Raw genomic sequence first — 19,547 nt, 5'->3', positions numbered from 1 at the left:
TATTATCAGGAGTTATTATTACAGAAAAACATGTACTAACAGCAAACACAAATGCTGTAAAAGATACCACATATTTTGAAGTATGCTATACTTGTAACGCTAAATTTTTATTAGTTTTAGAGATAGTATATTTTTAGCTTCGATGCGTAATTAAAATTTAACTGCTTATAGTATGTCATGTTTTTTTTTTTGTGCCCGTCCATAAAATTATTCCGCTTCTACAGGAGCCATTTTACTCAACGATACGTTAAAGATCACAAATCGTATCTAGTTGAAGCAATTAATACTATTATAAAGGGAAATGTCACGATAAATTTCAGCTATTATATAATAAACAATATTGATGTTTTTAGTTTTTATTATCATTGAATTGACTTTTTGAAAACTAATGGATTATTACGAAATTTTTATTCACAACATTTTTGACGTTTACCTTACCGACGACATACTTTTTTGGAAATTCAAACATTATTCAAAATACTAGGGGGAAATAAAATATCATGTCAACATTTTTCATCTTCAGTCTATCAATCACAACAACTGAACACTAACTTATAAAAAAAAGAAACAAAGTTATTAATTAAGTTAGAGTTACTTGATTAATTAATTCTAACACAACAAAATATTGATACATTTATTACTAAGAGTTTTCATTGAATTTTCCTAAAAAAAGACATACCAAAAAAAAAACTTTGTTTTTAATTTACTGTGTAAAAATTTCATTTTAATCAGTGTTAAAATAGTATTTTTGTTTAACCTAGTTACTCATTCCTGACATATTTCCGATTTATATAAATTTTATGAATTTTATTGTAGCCTCTGTTACGGCGAAATAATTTGATTGTTAGGGACAAACAAGTGCTTGCTCTTAACATAATTTCTGACTTATTTTAACATATCTATAAGTTTAAAGAAAATTTTATCATTCTAGAATATTTTTCGCATAGAATAGTAGCTCATCATTACATTAATAATATTGAAACTGGTTATATCAGTTTGCAGTCATCAAAATTTAATATTTTAAGTGTACCTTTAGTTTATGTTCATCTAACATTGATAGATTTTCAGAATGTTATGTCCAAAAAATGGACTTGAAGTACAAAATAAAACTTCCAATATAACTATCGGAAATGATTATTTGATGATTTTGGTAATTAATAAGCCATATTTTAAAAATGTGGATTTTCCAAAACTTAATGGATGCCCAGACATTTTTAAAAATAAAGGAGATCCAAAGAATAAATACACTAAAAAAGTTACTGCCAAAGTATTTGGATGTGGCGATGTTCCAATGACTAGTAATTTACAAGGAAGATACGAAGGCGAGTATATGCAGTTCATAACAGTGGAAAGTAGTTATGGTCCAGATGCTTTCAAACTAAATTGGTGAGCTCTAATATCATTTTTATTTCAACAAAATAATGGGTTATGTTAAAATTTTATTGCAGAGATTGTAAAATTAACTTTTCTAAGTTTAAAATCTGAATTTTTTTCAAAAAATTTTTTTATTTTTATAAACTAAAAAGGCATAACATTAATGACATAATACGATATTACACTTTTGCTTTAAATATTTCACAGATTCCGACCATTTTTAACATATAAGGTTCACAATAATGTTAGAGACTATTGTATTTTTTTTTTTTTGCTTAATAATAATAAGCAAAGAATAAGTTATTACTTACCTTTACTAGCGCTAAAATCATATACTGTTAATAGTCATAATTGACCAACGAAAGAGGAGTTATTACCCTTTTGGATACACTACTGACTATAACATAATTTTAAAACTCTTATAGCAATTTTATACGATTTATTTATCAATGAATGAGGAAAAGCCCTATAACTTTACAAATAATTGTAGTAATACAAAAAAATAAGCAAAAACTGGTGAATGGGGAATTTTATTTGACCAAGATTGGATGTTAGGGATTTGGTCAATTCAGGAGCAACGAGGTTCTATCGGGGTAGTAGAGTCCGAGGGTTTAGAATAATAAAGACAAGTAGATATAAAAAGAAATCATTAAAGTTTCTCTATAGAGATATTACAAATGATCTAACTAGTAAGTACCTGAAATAATACACTGAGGCAACGAAGAGGCGGTGGCCATCTCACGAATACCATGTAATGTGATTATGTATAAGATACGAACTAGTCAGTAACAATTAATAAAGTTTGAATATAAATATGTGATCTATTGCTTTATCATTCTTTACTCAGATTATTAATTCTAAATAATTGGGTTAATATAAATTTACTTACTTTTTTATTTGGCTTGCACAAAGATCGTCAAAGTTTGCGTAAATATTTATACTATCTCTTTTAAATAAATAAAGTGTTAACGCAAAATAATTGTATTCAATATCGCTTTAAAATGTACCGACGACAACACGGGGTCGCGGCTAGTTTGTTCAAAATCAAAATAGAAGAATTCTGAATTCCTTGTTGAATTCAGGTCTTCAAAAGAAGAGAGAATTCTGCTCTCTTAGAAAATTAGCGCCTTTTTATATTACTTTTAATTACCCCCATCATGGGTTGTTGCCGTCAGCGCTTTTAGTGATTTTCAGTTTATTGTGTAAAATTTGAACATAACATGATAATTATTTTTAAGATAAGATTCATAGTATACAATAATCAATTTAACATGTATATACATATATAATAGCTATTGTACAAATGTGTATATGTTATGACAAATAAATTAATTATTTGTGTTGTATACAATTGGTAGTAAATATAGAGTAGTAATTTTTTATTGATAATGTAAGATGCGTAATGCAGAACATTGTGCATATTATGACATAATGATGATTTAAATTTAATTAAACCACTATTTTCAGCGTCAAAAATTATATAGGATTGTGCACATCGCTTATTAAAAGTATTTCATTTTAAAATTAAAGATAATTTTTATAAAAATATTGTGATAATATCAGTGTTAATGTTAACAACAATTATTTCACTATCTAATTATGCCAGAAAAATTATATTTTTGAAATGTTTATAAAATTTCTTATCAGGCATATAAAAAGTATAATTATTGATTGAAACTAAAAACAGTTATAGGGATAGTTCAGCTTTGATATTTGTATAATGACCATTAAAATCAACTTTCAAAGCTAAGTATAGTGGCTCAAATTTGAGGTATAGATCTCAAATTTTACAAGTACATCATAAATATAGTTCATTAAAGTAGCGTTTTTTGGAAAAGATTTTTTAAAGAGCAATTAATTCCATAATAGCCGGATTTCACTAAGTAACTATTATACTTATAATTAAAATCAATAATAATAACCATCTGATAATTCAAAGGCCAGATGCAGACGAAATTTCTTTCAGAATCTACTATCATATTGTTTGACGCAGAAGACTTTTGATTTTGTTGTTCATTTTTATACATATTGTATATTGACTACTTTTTTTTTTTGGAAAATAGTATTTTTATTGATTCAAGGCATTTTAAGCATCTTTTTATGTACTCGTTCAATCTTGTACCATATTTGGGGATAGTTGTAAGTATAGACGTAGGACGGTCTATTTTTGGGAAGGCTAAATTTAATTTCTCTACCTCAAAAAATAATTTTTTTATAACAATGCATATAATTGCTAAATTTCCTAGAAGGCAATGCCTTCTCATTTCATTCCTGATGATGACTTAAACCAATAACATACTCTACAGGGTGTTTAAATAGCAAGGAAACGAGTCAATTGTTACAAAATATGAGAACAATAGAAACCTGTTTCCTTACTTACTCTATATAATATAATTTTAAAATATTGGGAATAAGTTATTTAAAATTTAACGTTTTATTCGTTTTCCAGCTATCAACATAAAAACGAATAAATGTTTTTTTTCTGATATTTTTTTTTTAGGTTTTTTACATCTTTACTCGTGAGTATTGTATTTAAGTTTATACTAAAAATATTTTATACTAATATTAATTTTATATTCCATAATATAAGATATAAAATTTTAATGTATTTATATTTATTTTATTATGACTGCTAATTGCTTTTAACAGGACCCCTAGAAAGATCGAAGGTAAATGGGAGAAATTTGTATTTCCTGAGAGAGGTAAAAAGATGCCGTGTAAAGGTGATTTAGGCGCACCATTGATCACTGATAAAAATTCTGTAATCGCAATTTTCACGGATGTTTTTCATATTATAAAAAATCACAAGTGCGAATATGAATTTCTATGCGGTTGCAATAAAATGCAAACTATTTATTCCTACCTACATTATCATAAAGAATGGATACTAAAAAAAACTGAATATAAAGCTCGTTACGATAATTGTTCAGCCAAAATTGAGAAATTATTAGAAAAGACATCTGAAAAAAATCAAATCATCCAACTCCAATCAAACAAACCAGAACCGTCTATTGATAGTAGTTCATATGACTACAATGAACAGCAATCGTTTTCAAAAGAAATTATTGTATCAACAAAAATTTACAAGTCATTTGTTAATATTAATTATAGCAATTTGGGTAATGTGATCTATAAAACTAAAAAATCATCATGGTGCTTCATTTATATGGCCACAACTTTGTGGATAATACACAATAATTTAATTTTTATTTGTATCTTTTTCATTTAATAATTTTTTTTCATTCCATACATGACATTTCATCAGACAGAAATTTATATCATGTTTTAAGAAATAATTATTACAATTTTATTTTTAAAGTTTAAAAAATTGCAGATGCTTATCAACTGGTGAAAAATAAAAGTATATATATATATTGAGATGATTTATAATGAACTTTCTTTGTACAGAAATATATACCGCATTGTACAATTGAATTTTAATGGCTAACATATAAACATTACATATCTTTTCGGTTGGTCACATGAAAATCGCTAATGAAATGTTGAACACTATCTCGAGATGCCTGGACACGGAGTGTGACACATTAATTCTCTTGTAGTTATGTTATTAAGTTTTAATATTTATCGCAAAAATCAATACCAGTTTTTAGAATTATTTAACTATAAAATACATCATGCGAGATACTTCTTGAATTCCTGATAATAAGTGTTAACCATTAACTTGTTTAATATACTATTTAGTAATACCGAAGCCACTTTATTTCACCTTACGCTATATTTAGTGTACAATATAAATATTTCATACAGTTTATATTAATCTACGCAATTTCCACTAAAAAGTTTAAATCTTTTTAAAATATGAAATATTTAATAGCAACCATTAGATAAATAGGAAAAAAATATTTGAATGATTTAAAAAACAATTTTATGTGTAATACCTAACTGGATATTTTAAGAAAATAGAATGTTCCAATTTTATGATTAAATGAACTAAATAGTACAAGTTTATTATTAATTCATATTTTTATTACTTAAACTGTAAATTAATTTTTATTATTATAGTTGTGCTAATTACATTTTTTAGCTTCGATGCAATGAGAAGATATTGGTTTTACTATATGATTTTATTTTTTTTGTGTCTGTTGAAAAAATTTCCCTCGTTCCCCGTAAATGGGGGAAACCTCCAATAAAATTACAAATTTAAAAATGGCTAGTTTTTGAAATTTTTTCAATTTTTTTTACTTAAAACTGCCGTAACTTTTTCAAAAATGGAAATATCAATATAATTTTTTTTTATAGATGCTTGATGTCTTTACCTATCATTTGGTATATTTTTTTCATAAATTTAACCCTTTACCACCTTCCCACAGTGGGGGATTTAAAATGACAACTTTTTCAACTTAACTTTTGAAAAGGTTTAGGAAGGTCTGACACTTTTATATATATCTTAAATTAAAGCTGATGTAATGTACTTTATTATGGAAAAAAAAATTTGACCTCTGGACTTGTCTTCGTGGTGAAAATGGCTACCGAATACTATTTTTGTGTAAAAATTCTCGATTTTATATTTTACATTTTTTACTTTAAAATGCTAATTTAAAAATATAAAATTTTTTAAAATTAAACACTATCTAAAGATTTGCATCGAAGCGTTTTATTTTGATAGTGATTTTAATCACTGTCAGATATCATTATACTTGATCCAACTATGCCACGTCATCACTGTGCCACGACCCCTCTGTACTGGGTTTTTTTGAAAATGTTATTAAAAATTTGAAATGTTTTTTAAACCTTCCAGTACCTTGGTTAATAATTGGATTCTCAAAAAAAATGTATTATCGGCAAAGTTAATATCTAAAATTATAACAATAAAAAACAATAGCACAGTGGGGTCACGGCACAGAGTGGACGTGGCATAGTTGGAACATCTAAAGTATAGGTAATATCTGACAGTGTTTAAAATCACTATCGTAAGAAATGCTTTGATGCAAATCTGTAGATAGTGTTTAATTATGAGAAATTGATGAATTATTCCAAAAGTAAGGAGGATAATATCTTTAACTAGACACTTTAACTAGACTGATCATTGATTATAGGACAGTATTACATCAATATAAATTAATATCAGAATGAATTACCTAGGAAAATATTCTTTATGAAAGTAATTATTACGTATCTTACTATTATGGAATATATTACTAAGGAAAATATTTTTTCGGAAAATTATTACAACATATTAAGTTATTAATAAATATATCATTGGGAATAACATTTTCTAAAGGAATATTTTCCCGAAGAGTTATTATTATTATAAAATACTATAATATGTACTATTCTAATAAAATACACTATACTACAAATGTAATTGTAAATTACAATTAAATTAATTTATGTTATATGTCAAGTTATACCTAAATATATGATAAATAAAGGATTTTAAGGTATATTACTATTGTTTTATTTAAAGTCTTTTTTTACACTTTATTAATTAAAAAACATATACTTCCATGTATATATAATTCATCTTTTAACAAATAAAACTATTGTTCGTTCGATACAAATTTGTAGATTTTTGAATCTACTTTGAATTTTTGAACTAATTTAAATTGTCATTTTTAGCTACAATATTATTTAATGCACAGAAGCTGCATCGAATATAATATAGTCTTATATCCTCAGTGATTGAGTTACGAACCCCAATCATTAAAAGACATTTTTTGTATTTTTTTCTTATTTATTTTTGAGGTAGAAATAAAATTCATTAGATTTTATCTCATTTAGATTGTATAACTTCAACGAATATCAAGGACATCATCACTGTAGTCTACCTTAGTGAAAAGGAATTTCTTACTCATATTAAAATATTTTACTTTAAATGGTTTTTTTTTTGTCTTATTAATTTTTCTCAGCTCTCACTTGATCATTTTTTTAAACAATTCATCAAATGATCACAATTAGTGTCTAGTTAAAAATATTACCCTTCTTACCTTTGGAATAATTCACCAAATTCTCAAAATTAAACACTATCTACAGATATGCATGGAAGAGTTTTTTTTGATTTTAATCACTGTCAGATACTATCTTTACTTGTCCCAAATATGCCACGTCCATACTGTGCCGCGACACTGTGCTACCGTTTTAAAACTTAAATATAATATAAAGTCTTGAAATTTATAAAAACTTCAGGACATTATCATTAATATTTTTAATTAACGTATTCTACAGATAAGATAAACCGTAATAAATCGTATCTACACTTATAACCAAAATAAGTTTTTGTATTAAAATTATGTAAAATCTACTTGTGATATTTTTGTTATTAAATGCGATAATCACAAAATAATTATTTTCCTTTTAATTTTAGTATTTTTTACAAGACTGTTTATTTCAAAAACTATAAATAAATAAAAAAAGTAATCTCTAAACTCAAAAAAATCAATTATTAGACCATTTTCTTGGTTAGCAAATTCGAAATTTCTACTAAAAATGTAGACCAAATTACAGTGAAATATAATGATTTAGTTATTAACAAATATTGTATAATACAATTATGTTAAAACATAATCTTCCAGTCTGCTGGTGTTCTAATTAAAGAAAAAAACACACTAAGCGATAAATACCTAAAATATAGAGCTATCCTAAATTGTATATTAGTATTATTCTTCATAAAAGACATTTGAATTATAAGGTTTTCTATCCATAAAAAATATTATTCTAATGACCTTTATTTTGCTCATTTTAAGGTTTTTACACCAAAAGCCTGCATTGGACATCCCACGTCTCCAAAAACTCTTTGTTCATCCCTGTATCCTAAAACATAATATTACGTTATATATTTTAATAATTTGTTTGGAAAAATTGAATGTTATTTTCCAAATAGGAAAAATAGAATACAGAATAGATTTATCCTGTGTACTAATTCTAGTGATGGTGTATCAGGGTAAACTTTTAGACGACGTTACTCCAATAATAACTATATATGGTAAAAAGATTTTTTTTAATACTTTTTTAATTTTTTGTATTATTTAATTATAAGTTTAATTTCAGTAACAAATGTTTTTCTCTCACTTGAACACAAATATATAGACAATAAACTAGATTACTAACTGTTCATCGGTGAACACAAAAAGCGCCATCTTTTTTGAGGCCAAACATTTTTTTTCCATACTTCGTCTTAAAACTATTTTATTATCACAGTAAAAATTTTGTTGATATTTTACCCCCAATATTTGTAAATATTCATAAATTATTCTTATCCACCTTTAATTCTGTCTTTTTAAGAAAGAAATTTATTTTACTGGTTTTGATAAAAACTATGTTGTACTTCAGTATTATCACAAGGACGTGTTTAATTATCATTAATCATTGTTATCATACAAGAAAAATTATATTTCACAGACTAGATAAATTTAATTTTGTAAGAGTTAACTTTTAACGATTCAACAATTTTTTTTGCGGTATTATTATCGTATCCTCACACACACATATATATATTAAACTTCTTTTATTTAACTTTCTCCTTTTTTAACATAGAACTAATGTAGGTCACTAATTTTGTTAGTCATTTTGATTTGTTTTCAACTATACTATTTATAAGTACAAATGGAATTTTTTATTCGTATAAAATCATTTATCCCTGTTATAAAATTAACCCATATTATTTATAAATCTACACATATTTCTGAATTCCATCATAAGGCTATTTTATTGCCTTCTTCGATTAATCGATTACCTTTTATAAAGGATCATAACATTATACTCTTGGGATTTTCACTACTAAGTTTTTTTGGAATTAAAGATGAAGAAGATTCTGAAGCTAAAATGATTGATACCATTAAACGTGGTTTACTATTTTTGCAAGTAAATACTTCCAATAAATTAATTAAATGTTGAGTTTTTTTATTAATTGATATTGTAATAATATCTTAGTTATATTTCTTTAAATTCTTAAAAAAATATTTATCTGTTACTTAAATTATTTTAGAAAGAAGATTACGAAGCCTTTGAACAAACACTACATAATGCTCTAGCTATAGCAAACAATATTAAAAGTTATGATGGGTTAACATATGTTTATGATGTATTAGCTAATGGGGCTTTAATGAAGACAGATTTTGCAAATGCTGAAAAACTTTTCGTTCTAGTCATGCAAAGATTAATGTCAAGAGGAGCACATGAAAATGATCTTAATATGCTTCACATTAGTCTAAAACTATCAAAAATATATGAAGCTCAGCATGATTTTAAGTAATTGAATATATCTACTTACAATTTATTTCCTATCCAAAAATTTCAATATTTGTTTTTGACTATTGTGTTAACACAAACGAGACAAACTTTACAAATATTTTTTTAAATGTATTAAGTAAATGTTCTGAAAAAAATAAATTCTTTAAATCTCTAACTAACTCAAGATTTCAACTAATTTTATGCCATCTTACTGGTCATCATTTTTATATTATTGTATCATATTTATTTTTTTCTTTTTATTTAGAAAGTGTGAAATTGGATATGAACACTGTATGAAACACTTAGAAGAATTGAATACAAAAGATCCAAATAATGAAGACATTCTTGGTTTATTATCAATAACATTTGATTCTTATGCTCGCTTCCTTTTAAGTCAAGGCAATACCAAAAAAGCATATAAATATTTCAAGAAGTCATATAAAACTTGTGTTAAATTAAATGGTGAAACATTTGAAATGAATGTAATATTATTGAATGATTTAGGTACATTAAGTTATGCCCTTGGAAATGTAAAAAAAGCTTTTAAATTTTTTAATAAAGCTGTAAAAATAGGACAACACTTACCTGATATGGAAAGTTTTTCATCAGTTCATATTAATCTCGGTAATATTTATTTGAAACAAGGACTTTTAAATGAAGCTGAAAAATCATGTATTGAAGGCATGAAAAATGCAAAGAGACATCACTATGCAGAAGGAATTAAAGAAGCTACAATATGTTTACAGGATGTCAAAAAATTAATGAAATGAGTTTTATTAATTGTAAAAATATTTATTGTTTTTATAAAACTTTTTATAAGTTTACTAAATTTTTTTTTATTTGTATGATTTAAACATGATAGTCCTTTTTAGTGCATGTTATATTATGTACTTATACTTTAATGCAATACTCAGTTGTTTATAATTATAAGTTACCAATATTTATTATTATATTGAATTGCCAATGCTACTTAGTAAATACTATATATTGCTTGTAATATAGTCTTTATTTACATAAAAAAAAAAAAAATTCTCATATAATTGTTACATTATTAAAAACTATAATAATATTTTCTGACTTTAACAAATACATTTTGTATAAAACTACAGCTGGCCTAAGTATTAGTTAAGAAACACATTGTCCTAGCGCATAGTAATAGAGGTAAGGTTCTGTACTACCACCACTAATAGTCTATAATTTAATAGAAAAGCTATATAAACTTAAACAATAAATCAGTAGGGGATTCTTTTCATTTTAAGAACCAAACTTAAGAATTTTTTCTTAAAACTTGAGGACATCATTACTATATAACAGAATAATTATATATAAATGAATCAATATAAATAAACCCTACTCTCAAGTTTCATAACTCAATAGCAAGTGTTGTTCCTGTATGTTTTAATGCTTCAGTAATGATCAGTTGTATGATATCACTAAGATCAGGTTACTTTAATAAATAAGAATAAAAAAATAATTATTTGAAATATCATTACATTCCCCAATTTTTACAGAATTATTTTATTCTCCAACTTTACAGGTAGAGGTACGCACAATGGACCAATAAGTCCAAGTGTATGGACAATGCCCACCTCTATAACAACTAAATCTAACTTGATAGATTTAAAATTTAATAAACGAACATTAATAAAAATTAAATAATTAGTCAAATCAGACACATGTAGCCCATTCATAATTCTTCAAAAATCTGGTTGACACTCGCATACAAACAAATGAATAATAAAATATTGTTTATGGTAAAAAGTAATGTCATAATTTTTTTAAATAACTCACTATATTAAATTTATATTCACTCTATTATAACACTGTACAAAAAACAAATATATACATCAACTAGGGACATTTTAGATTTTCTAGAACACTTAAAAATTATGTTGATTTTAGTCTTAAAACATTACCATGAACACATAGCATTTTTTATTTATGTACAAATTAGATGTTATCTAAATAATAATAAAAATAACAAAGAGCACATAATCATTGTTAATTATGTTCAACAATTAATAATTTGTATGCTGAAATAAATGCTATTAGTTCAATAAGTAATAATAAGTCAAAGTAGTACATAAAAAATTATCTTTTTCATTCTAAAGCTACTGGCATGTGAGAAGGTACATGATCTAGCTCCTCAGTATCTTTAGATGCATGTTTAAAGGAAGCTGAGGAAGAGAACTGTTTATTCTTTTCATTAGTACTCCAAACGCCGTCACCAGAAAAATGATGTTCCATTTCTAAATTGTATAATACTAAAGACAACACAAATTCTGTTTTAATTATTCCAGATGAATTTTTCAAAAAACATATATCTTTCATATTTTGAATATCTTGTAAAGCCTTATCAATTTTTTCTCTAAAATAAAATACTCATATAATTTCACTATAACTATAAAATATTCCATATTACTTAGGATACAATAAGACTTGAATATTATGACATATTTGTTCTTTAGTAAATTTTTTTCTTTTTAAATATTCACATGTTTGCCTAATTTTTAATAAGGAAATATAGTGCCAGTATGGATGTCTAGCCAACATTGTACGCAATTTCTTTTTATTTTCATCCAATTCTGTAGCAATGTAAATCATTGTATCATTAGAGGTTACTTTATCGCTGCCATTTCCATTAAATCTATAAACGATTATTTATTTTTCTAACATATATTACATAAAAAAATATTAAAATTAATAAATTACCTGTTAAAAGATACAGAATTTGATGCTAACAAGTGAATTGATACACAATTCTTGCTTTGTAAATAATTTAGTCTTAAATTTACTTTTTTATAATAATATATTAATCTAGCAACTTGAGGATTACTCATAAATGAAGCTAATTCTGGTGTTTTTTTTAGTTGACATAACCGCTCATAAACTGTAGTGCTCCCAAGTGTATATATTTTAGGTGCTTTTGATAAAGTTGATTCAGGAATACAAAAGTCCTAAAGTAAAATTATTCAGTATTTTTTAAAAGAAAAATTTATTTTACAAAAAGAATTTACTATAAACCTTAAAATGTTTTTGTATACTTTGAATATTTTCAAAAGGTGTTAAAATTATTTTCGGATGTTTTATTAAAACTGTTTTAGTGTCCATACCACAAAGTTCTTTACAATTATTTAAAATATTTAATATATTATCTGGATCACTATGAATTAAATAAGGATGTTTTCTAACCTACAAAATAACATAAAAAAATGTAGTTTTTTGATACTATTTACTTTTAAATAACTCTCTTACCTTCTCTTCACTAAAGTTAAGTTCATTGAGTAAAATGTCAATAGTTCTTTCAACTAACCTAAAACTTTTATTACGTAGTCTATGGTAAATACTTAAAGCATATTCGATACTATCATAATCCATATGAAGTTTACAATGTATATATAATTTTAGTACATTTTCTTGAACTTGAGACCATGAAAGTAGATCATTATAATCTGTTTGGTAAAAATTAGAAGGAAGTTGGACATACGATAATAAATTCTGTTCAACATCCATACTCTTTGGAATTAACATATCATTTTTTAATGTTTCTATAGATTTTTGTGTCATTTGTTTAAACCTAAACATTAAATAGATGCACAGCTTAAAAACAAAATTTTAAGATTTTCAATTTATTTGTAATTTTAAAATATATCTTAAAATTAATTTTTTTGTAATCAAAATAAAATAAATTTTTTCTATAACTTAAAAATATCAATTATTTAATTATTAACAAACAATTAAAATTTAACAAAATATTAAATTATTAAGAAAAAAAAATTCTAAGTTTTTAAATTAATCAGAATCTTACTTTGACAATACTAATGGACTAATTTTTGATTTATAGAATCCTCCTTCTTCCAATAATAGTATATAGTTTTTCATCGTTATTGTATGTAAAAGTAACACCTGAGGTGTTTTAATTATATCACCTTTGATAATTCCAAATTCCTAAAGTAGATTAATTTTATTTCAATATATTGTAAAACTATTTAAAATGTATGCTAGATTTTAAATGTGTAAATTCTAATAAATATGATATTTAGTAATGTATTAATTATAAAAACTAATGAAAAATGAATTTTATCTTAACGGATAAATACGTAATTCTTAATTACCATCATAAAAGTTATATTGTGCAGTAACGTTGATGAAGAAATGTTATTAAAAGAGGGATACCTAGATAAAATCAGTTTTGTTTGGTTCAAAGATATCCCTGAAAAAATATTTATTATTATAATGTATTGTAATACATTTTCCAGATAATAATGCAATTTTTTTCTTACCCAAATTTTCTTGAAAAAAATTTAATAGCTCTTCATTTTTTTCAATCTTTGAATAATATTTATATAACTTGATTTTTTTTCTACATAATATAGCTTCTATTGTCTTATATTTCATTAATTTCCTAAACATTTTTGCTTATTTAAGAAAACTTGGTTTCTCTAGATTCGTCATCAGAAAATAATATTAATTAATATATTTTATAAAAAAAAAAAATTCATGTAATACATAATTTTTTTTAATGGTTGATATCCAAACTTTCAGAATTTGTGTATTATCACAATTCATTTAAATCGACTATAAAAAATATTACTTTAAACTTCCTATTTGTAGTCAAAATAATTGTCAGCATATTTAACCGCATTTTAGATAACATTTAATTTGGTTAAATCACAGATTCCATACTAATGCTGATAAGGGAATGTTATTTTCGGAGCGTTATATAAATTAAGAAAACACTTATCAGTAGTTAAATTATACGGAATAGATCATCATAAAACAATATCTAATAAGAATGATATTTGAAAGATAGTTATTAAAATGAATCACATATGATAGTAATAATATTTTTCAGAACCGTAATACTTCGGAAAATATCCCCAAGAATAGTATTTTAAAGACTTCCGAGGAAAATATTTATTGAGAAAATTATTTTGAAAGAACTGTATATACACTAATAAACATTGATAAGGAAAATATTAATCGGTAAAATATATAAACTAGTCATATTTGTTTAAATTAAACACTATCTACAGATTNAAGAGTTCATGTTGCTTTTAAAATATTTCACCAATTTCTCTAAAGGAAACACTATCTACAGATTTGCATCGAAGCGTTTCTTATGATAGTGATTTTAATCACTGTCAGATATCATCTATACTTGTCCCATCTATGCCTCGTCCACACTGTGCCTCGACCCCACTGTGCTACCGTTTTTTATATATAAATACTTTCAACAAAAAGTTAAAGTAAAAAATAAAATATTCAACGAAATTAAATTTGTATGATAAATATGATTTGAAGTTAATGTGTTCCTATGTAAAACTATACATCTATATTAATAATAATATTCTTCCCTATTAATATTCAATTTTAAAGTATACAGTAATTATATACAATGAAATGTATTAAGCTAATACATTAATAATAAAATTAATACGATTATAATTTTATTAATATATGAAAAGTCAATTATACATAAAATATGTATAATTGACTTTTCCAAATATATGATATTAATAAAATTTTTGTGTCAAAAGACATGGAAGATAGAAGATAAAAGAAATAAATGTTTACAAATTAAACAAGAATCAATGTTATGAGATTTTGTCACATTTCTGTTTCAGAAATCAAACTATTTTGGTATTGGCATAACTATGAGGGAGTATAGCCCCCTTGACTTAATGTCATGTTTACTAGACATTAGTTTGGTTTATATAATTGATAAATGACAATTTAATATTTCATTATAGTTTTAGCTTCGGTGTGAATTTCAGAAGGTATTATATTTACTATGTGTTTTTTTTTGTGTCTGATACCACTTATTTTCAGCTCATACTGAACCTATTTTGATGAACAGTACGTCAAAAGATTACAAATCGTGAATAGTTGAATAAATCACCCTTAAAAATTGAAAAAAAATTACTTTATTCTCCATAAATGTAGTAATATATTCCATAATAGTAAGATACGTAATAATTACTTTCATAAAGAATATTTTCCTAGGTAATTCATTCTGATATTAGTTTATATTGATGTAATAATGTCCTACAATCTCATTCCTCAAAAGTACGTTTCCTAATTGTTTTGTTCTTATCAATAATTTTGTAGTGAAAAATATTTTACCAAAACAATCTTTCCTGTCTATTAGATAAATACGCGCGCCCTTATTTTTCGTATGATAACGAATAAGCAGGAATTGTTATATAACTTGTAAAACCTATTTTTATTTTAAGCAGATCAATTTTGTAATCAGTGAAACATTCAGAACTATTCTTTGATAGAATAATTCAATTGAACTAATTTATTTACACACGATGCATCTTTAATATAAAAAAAACATTTCAAAAGACTGCATAAAAACCAATTTCTTATTTAGCATAAAAACTATCACAGACATAACAAAGAAACAAAATTTACTTAAATCACTTGATAAATGCTCCTAATTCCTTTTCATATATATTTTAATTATACTTATGATTTCTGTCAAATTTGGTAAAGCCATTTTAATAATTTTATTTTACTGTATATTATTATTAAGTTAAACAAACAAATTATTTTTTTGACTTATTTTTTTATATATTAATAATTATATTGTATATTGTTGATGTTCGTTATATATTGAAAAAACAAATGCTTTCAAGTATATTTTATATTTAATAATGGTACAATAAATTATATTTTTAAATTTTACTAATTTTTGAATGAATCATACTAGTTCCAAGTGCTGTTGGAAAGTGCTAGACTCAAGCACCAGTAACGGATTTTCAACATTTTTCTGGGAGGAATCAAATTAACAAGTATTTTATTAAGTTAACAAAAAAATCATTCAACTAAAAAAAAAATTATCTATTCAACAAAGATTTTATCGAACGAATAATGATAAAAAAATTGTTTATTTTTAAGTGTAATGCCACATAACTTTATTCCTCGTCATTTGGTGTACTTCGCAGTGAAGTATTTTGGAATTTTAAATCATAGATAAAATAAAAAATATAAACGCTCTTTATTTGATTAGAACTTTCTTAATTACCGTCATAAAACTACAATTTAATAATACATCTATATATTAATATAATACTATCATACATCTTTCTTTAAAATTTTAAACATCAACGATTACACGAACGTTCTAAAGCGTAAACAATTCAAAACTTACATTATTCAATACCAAGTGTATCTTCTATACATTGATGTATGATAGATAATTAACTTTAAAAGCATATCCAGATTTTTAGGAAGTAAAAATAAACGCGTTTCTTTAATGTATTCATTATATTCTTCGAAATAACTACATGAACCATGATCAGTTTTCACTTTTCTATAATATCAAGCAGCGTCCGTAGGTATACATTTTCTTTTAACGTCGTTAAAGGTTTTCACCAATTTTTTACAAAAGCTAGCGTGAAGACTTGGTTTTCGTCACTCCAGCTAGTAAATGGATACTAAATATAATTTTTTTTGTAAGTGATTTGTAAAGAAAAGTTTTTGATTTTGTTGTTAAAGAATAAAATTTGACATGGTTTTTTTTCAATATTGTCAATTACATTGTATCCTAAATTGTTAATACAAATAGTTAAATTATTTTTTTCAATGCAAATTTGGTTTAATAGGAAATATAATACAATGACAAACTACTATTGATAAAAGTGTTCTATAAGTTTACAAAATGTATACATTTTCAAATATAATAATTATCAAAAGGTAACAAAATAAATGAATTAAACTGATTATAAAAACAAAAACTCTTTTACTCCCAAGGACGTAATAAATCGAATATAATAAAATAACAGCCAACTTGATCATTCTTTTTATTTGAGTAAAAGATTTTTTGTTTGTAAGTGCCGTAAAAGAATTCTTTTGGAACATCGGTTTGATCCAAATATGATAAGTCAAAACCATTTAGTTTATAAAAACCCTAAAATTATTTTGAAAATAATTATTGTAAAATCAAATTTCTATCCATAGTTAAAAAAATATTGTAATATTGAACAGACCGGTTGAATTGGACAATCTGTAAAATTATGTTTTTCGATGTATTCATTCCATACTTTTCCCAAAAGATATTTTAGTGATGAACATGCTTTATTATTTTGATAAAGATATGCATTATCTTTCCAACCTCCAATTTTCGACCATACAGCCAGATTGACGTTGAACTTCAAAAGCAGAAATAATTAATGTTTCTTAAGAATATTTAATCATATAAGAAATCCATACGTTTAAATTATCATCAAATGGAATTCTCAATGTAATGTTTCCCATTAAAAGCACTCTTGACGTAGAAGCTTTTGACAAATAGTATTTGAATTTCATTGGATAATCAATGGTTTCATTACAAACAGAAATAGCTTTGAATTTTAATTTATACTTTCCCTGAAAATATAGTTTGTTAATTTATCATTAATGGATAATTTCTGTTAAATGTAATAAATTAATTTTCATTTGTGTCGTATGTTGTCACTAATATAATATTGCTTTATTAAATTAATAATATAGATAATATAAATTAAGTTAAAAATGGGTTATTAAATAGTTTCCCAGTTGATGACATTTTTTAAATTATCAACTAAGACTAGGAACCGATGTTATTTCAGTTTTTTGATATTTTTTCAAATATTTAGTAAATTATTCCATTTGTATCAAATTTGTTTTTAGTACGTTATAAAAATGATTACAGAAACCAAAAATATAATGACACCGCCTTTGAAACTGTAACTGAATTTAAACTTTATTTAAATTAAACTAATATTAGGTTAAATGAAGTTTCTACAATTATTAAAGTTACAAATTTTTGAAAAAAAAAATATATAGGTCAACTAAATTACTAGACGTAGTAAAAATGTCCCAAAAACCTAAATAATGTTTGGATTAGCTTTGTTATTAACTTAATATAACGGCATTTAATTTAATAATTTGTAATTTTTATTTATAAATGGGTTGTTGAGAAAAATTATAAGATTATGCAGTTAAAATTGACACACATACGTACTCGTACAACAAAGCAAATCGTTTGATTTTTATATTTAATTATTTTACAACATTGGATCATAACGAATAAATTAGATTTTGATTTTGTTTAGTCAGATTTAAATTTTTACTTAAACTAATATAATTTTCAGGACTCACTACAGGCAAATTTGGCATAAGCGGTGTTCTTTCTAAGCTCAAAACTATATCTAACAATAGTAACATTTTAAAAACCATTACTTTAGTTTGAAAAACTTTCATTTTAATTTTATGAAATTAACGTCACCAATTATTTAAATATTTATTGATATCAATTTGTATTTCTCAAATAGATGAACATACGATATTATATATACTAATGATCAATAATAAATATATATATTTCATCAACTATTTACCTAATGAATTATTTAAGTTATTTAAAAATAAAGTATTTACAAACTAACAATTGCAATTGAAGTAAAAACAGGATGCATAATTTTTTTACACTTATTTTATGTATCTGATAGCGAAAGCTAGTTTATTATCTGTTATTATTCTAATTATTTGATTGTAAGGAATTTTTAATATGTTATTGTGTTCATGTCATTAACTAAAATGCATTGTAATAATTACTATACAATGTATAATTGTACGTAATTGCAGTATAATTTTTACGTTATCAGTTTAAAATGAAAACCTACACTATGTTATGAAAAAAATTGATTATCTAAGTATAAACTATATAATGGATGCTTTGGTCGTCGCACCTTATTTTACTATACATATTTTAAATAAACATAATATTCATTTTTTATTTAATTTTTTTTTTTAATCAATTATAAACAGTACAAAAGGAAATGTTGAGATTTTATTTATAAAATAAATTGTGTCATAGTTGAGAAACCAACTGGTACATCATTGTTTTCTAATAGATCTATCTACGCTTTTTATTAAAATCATATGACCCAAGTAAACAAAAAGTGATAGTTTTATTATATATTTTTATTCTAGTAATTTGATTGTAATAAAAT

At 24.3% G+C, this 19,547-nt stretch overlaps 4 protein-coding genes across 5 annotated transcripts; 2 read left to right on the top strand and 2 right to left on the bottom strand.

The window, feature by feature from the left end:
* The first annotated feature begins 1,069 nt into the window (after positions 1-1,069).
* On the top strand, positions 1,070-5,223 carry LOC126897959 (uncharacterized). The gene is made up of 3 exons (XM_050671907.1): positions 1,070-1,386; positions 4,024-4,586; positions 5,210-5,223. The coding sequence occupies exons 1-3, from the start codon at positions 1,070-1,072 to the stop codon at positions 5,221-5,223; spliced, it is 894 nt and encodes a 297-aa protein (XP_050527864.1).
* A 3,546-nt stretch (positions 5,224-8,769) lies between these two features.
* Positions 8,770-10,561, top strand: LOC126898458 (tetratricopeptide repeat protein 19 homolog, mitochondrial). Its single transcript, XM_050672496.1, has 3 exons — positions 8,770-9,195; positions 9,320-9,582; positions 9,830-10,561. Exons 1-3 carry the CDS (start codon positions 8,938-8,940, stop codon positions 10,332-10,334), a joined length of 1,026 nt encoding a protein of 341 aa, XP_050528453.1. The 5' UTR covers positions 8,770-8,937; the 3' UTR covers positions 10,335-10,561.
* Positions 10,562-11,326: 765 nt separating this feature from the next.
* LOC126898451 (transcription termination factor 5, mitochondrial-like) lies at positions 11,327-14,276 on the bottom strand. 2 transcript variants are annotated; one of them, XM_050672475.1, is made up of 9 exons: positions 14,074-14,276; positions 13,848-14,006; positions 13,680-13,777; positions 13,373-13,512; positions 12,820-13,141; positions 12,589-12,756; positions 12,277-12,521; positions 11,987-12,211; positions 11,327-11,932 (listed from the first exon to the last, which is right to left on the bottom strand). In XM_050672475.1, the coding sequence occupies exons 2-9, from the start codon at positions 13,975-13,977 to the stop codon at positions 11,665-11,667; spliced, it is 1,596 nt and encodes a 531-aa protein (XP_050528432.1). In that variant the 5' UTR covers positions 13,978-14,006; positions 14,074-14,276; the 3' UTR covers positions 11,327-11,664. The 2 variants fall into 2 exon arrangements, with proteins under 2 accessions (XP_050528432.1, XP_050528433.1); XM_050672476.1 differs by having other exon boundaries at positions 14,159-14,180.
* A 3,038-nt stretch (positions 14,277-17,314) lies between these two features.
* LOC126897958 (uncharacterized) lies at positions 17,315-18,791 on the bottom strand. The gene is made up of 4 exons (XM_050671906.1): positions 18,694-18,791; positions 17,785-17,940; positions 17,562-17,723; positions 17,315-17,482 (listed from the first exon to the last, which is right to left on the bottom strand). The coding sequence occupies exons 1-4, from the start codon at positions 18,769-18,771 to the stop codon at positions 17,315-17,317; spliced, it is 564 nt and encodes a 187-aa protein (XP_050527863.1). The 5' UTR covers positions 18,772-18,791.
* Positions 18,792-19,547: the final 756 nt, after the last annotated feature.

This window comes from Daktulosphaira vitifoliae, unplaced genomic scaffold (genome assembly GCF_025091365.1).
Source record: "Daktulosphaira vitifoliae isolate Bord-2020 unplaced genomic scaffold, ASM2509136v1 Scaffold_2, whole genome shotgun sequence".
Classification (NCBI taxonomy): Eukaryota; Metazoa; Arthropoda; class Insecta; order Hemiptera; family Phylloxeridae; genus Daktulosphaira; species Daktulosphaira vitifoliae.
Note: the sequence above shows the minus strand (reverse complement) of the source record. Positions and strands in the feature narration are given on the sequence as shown.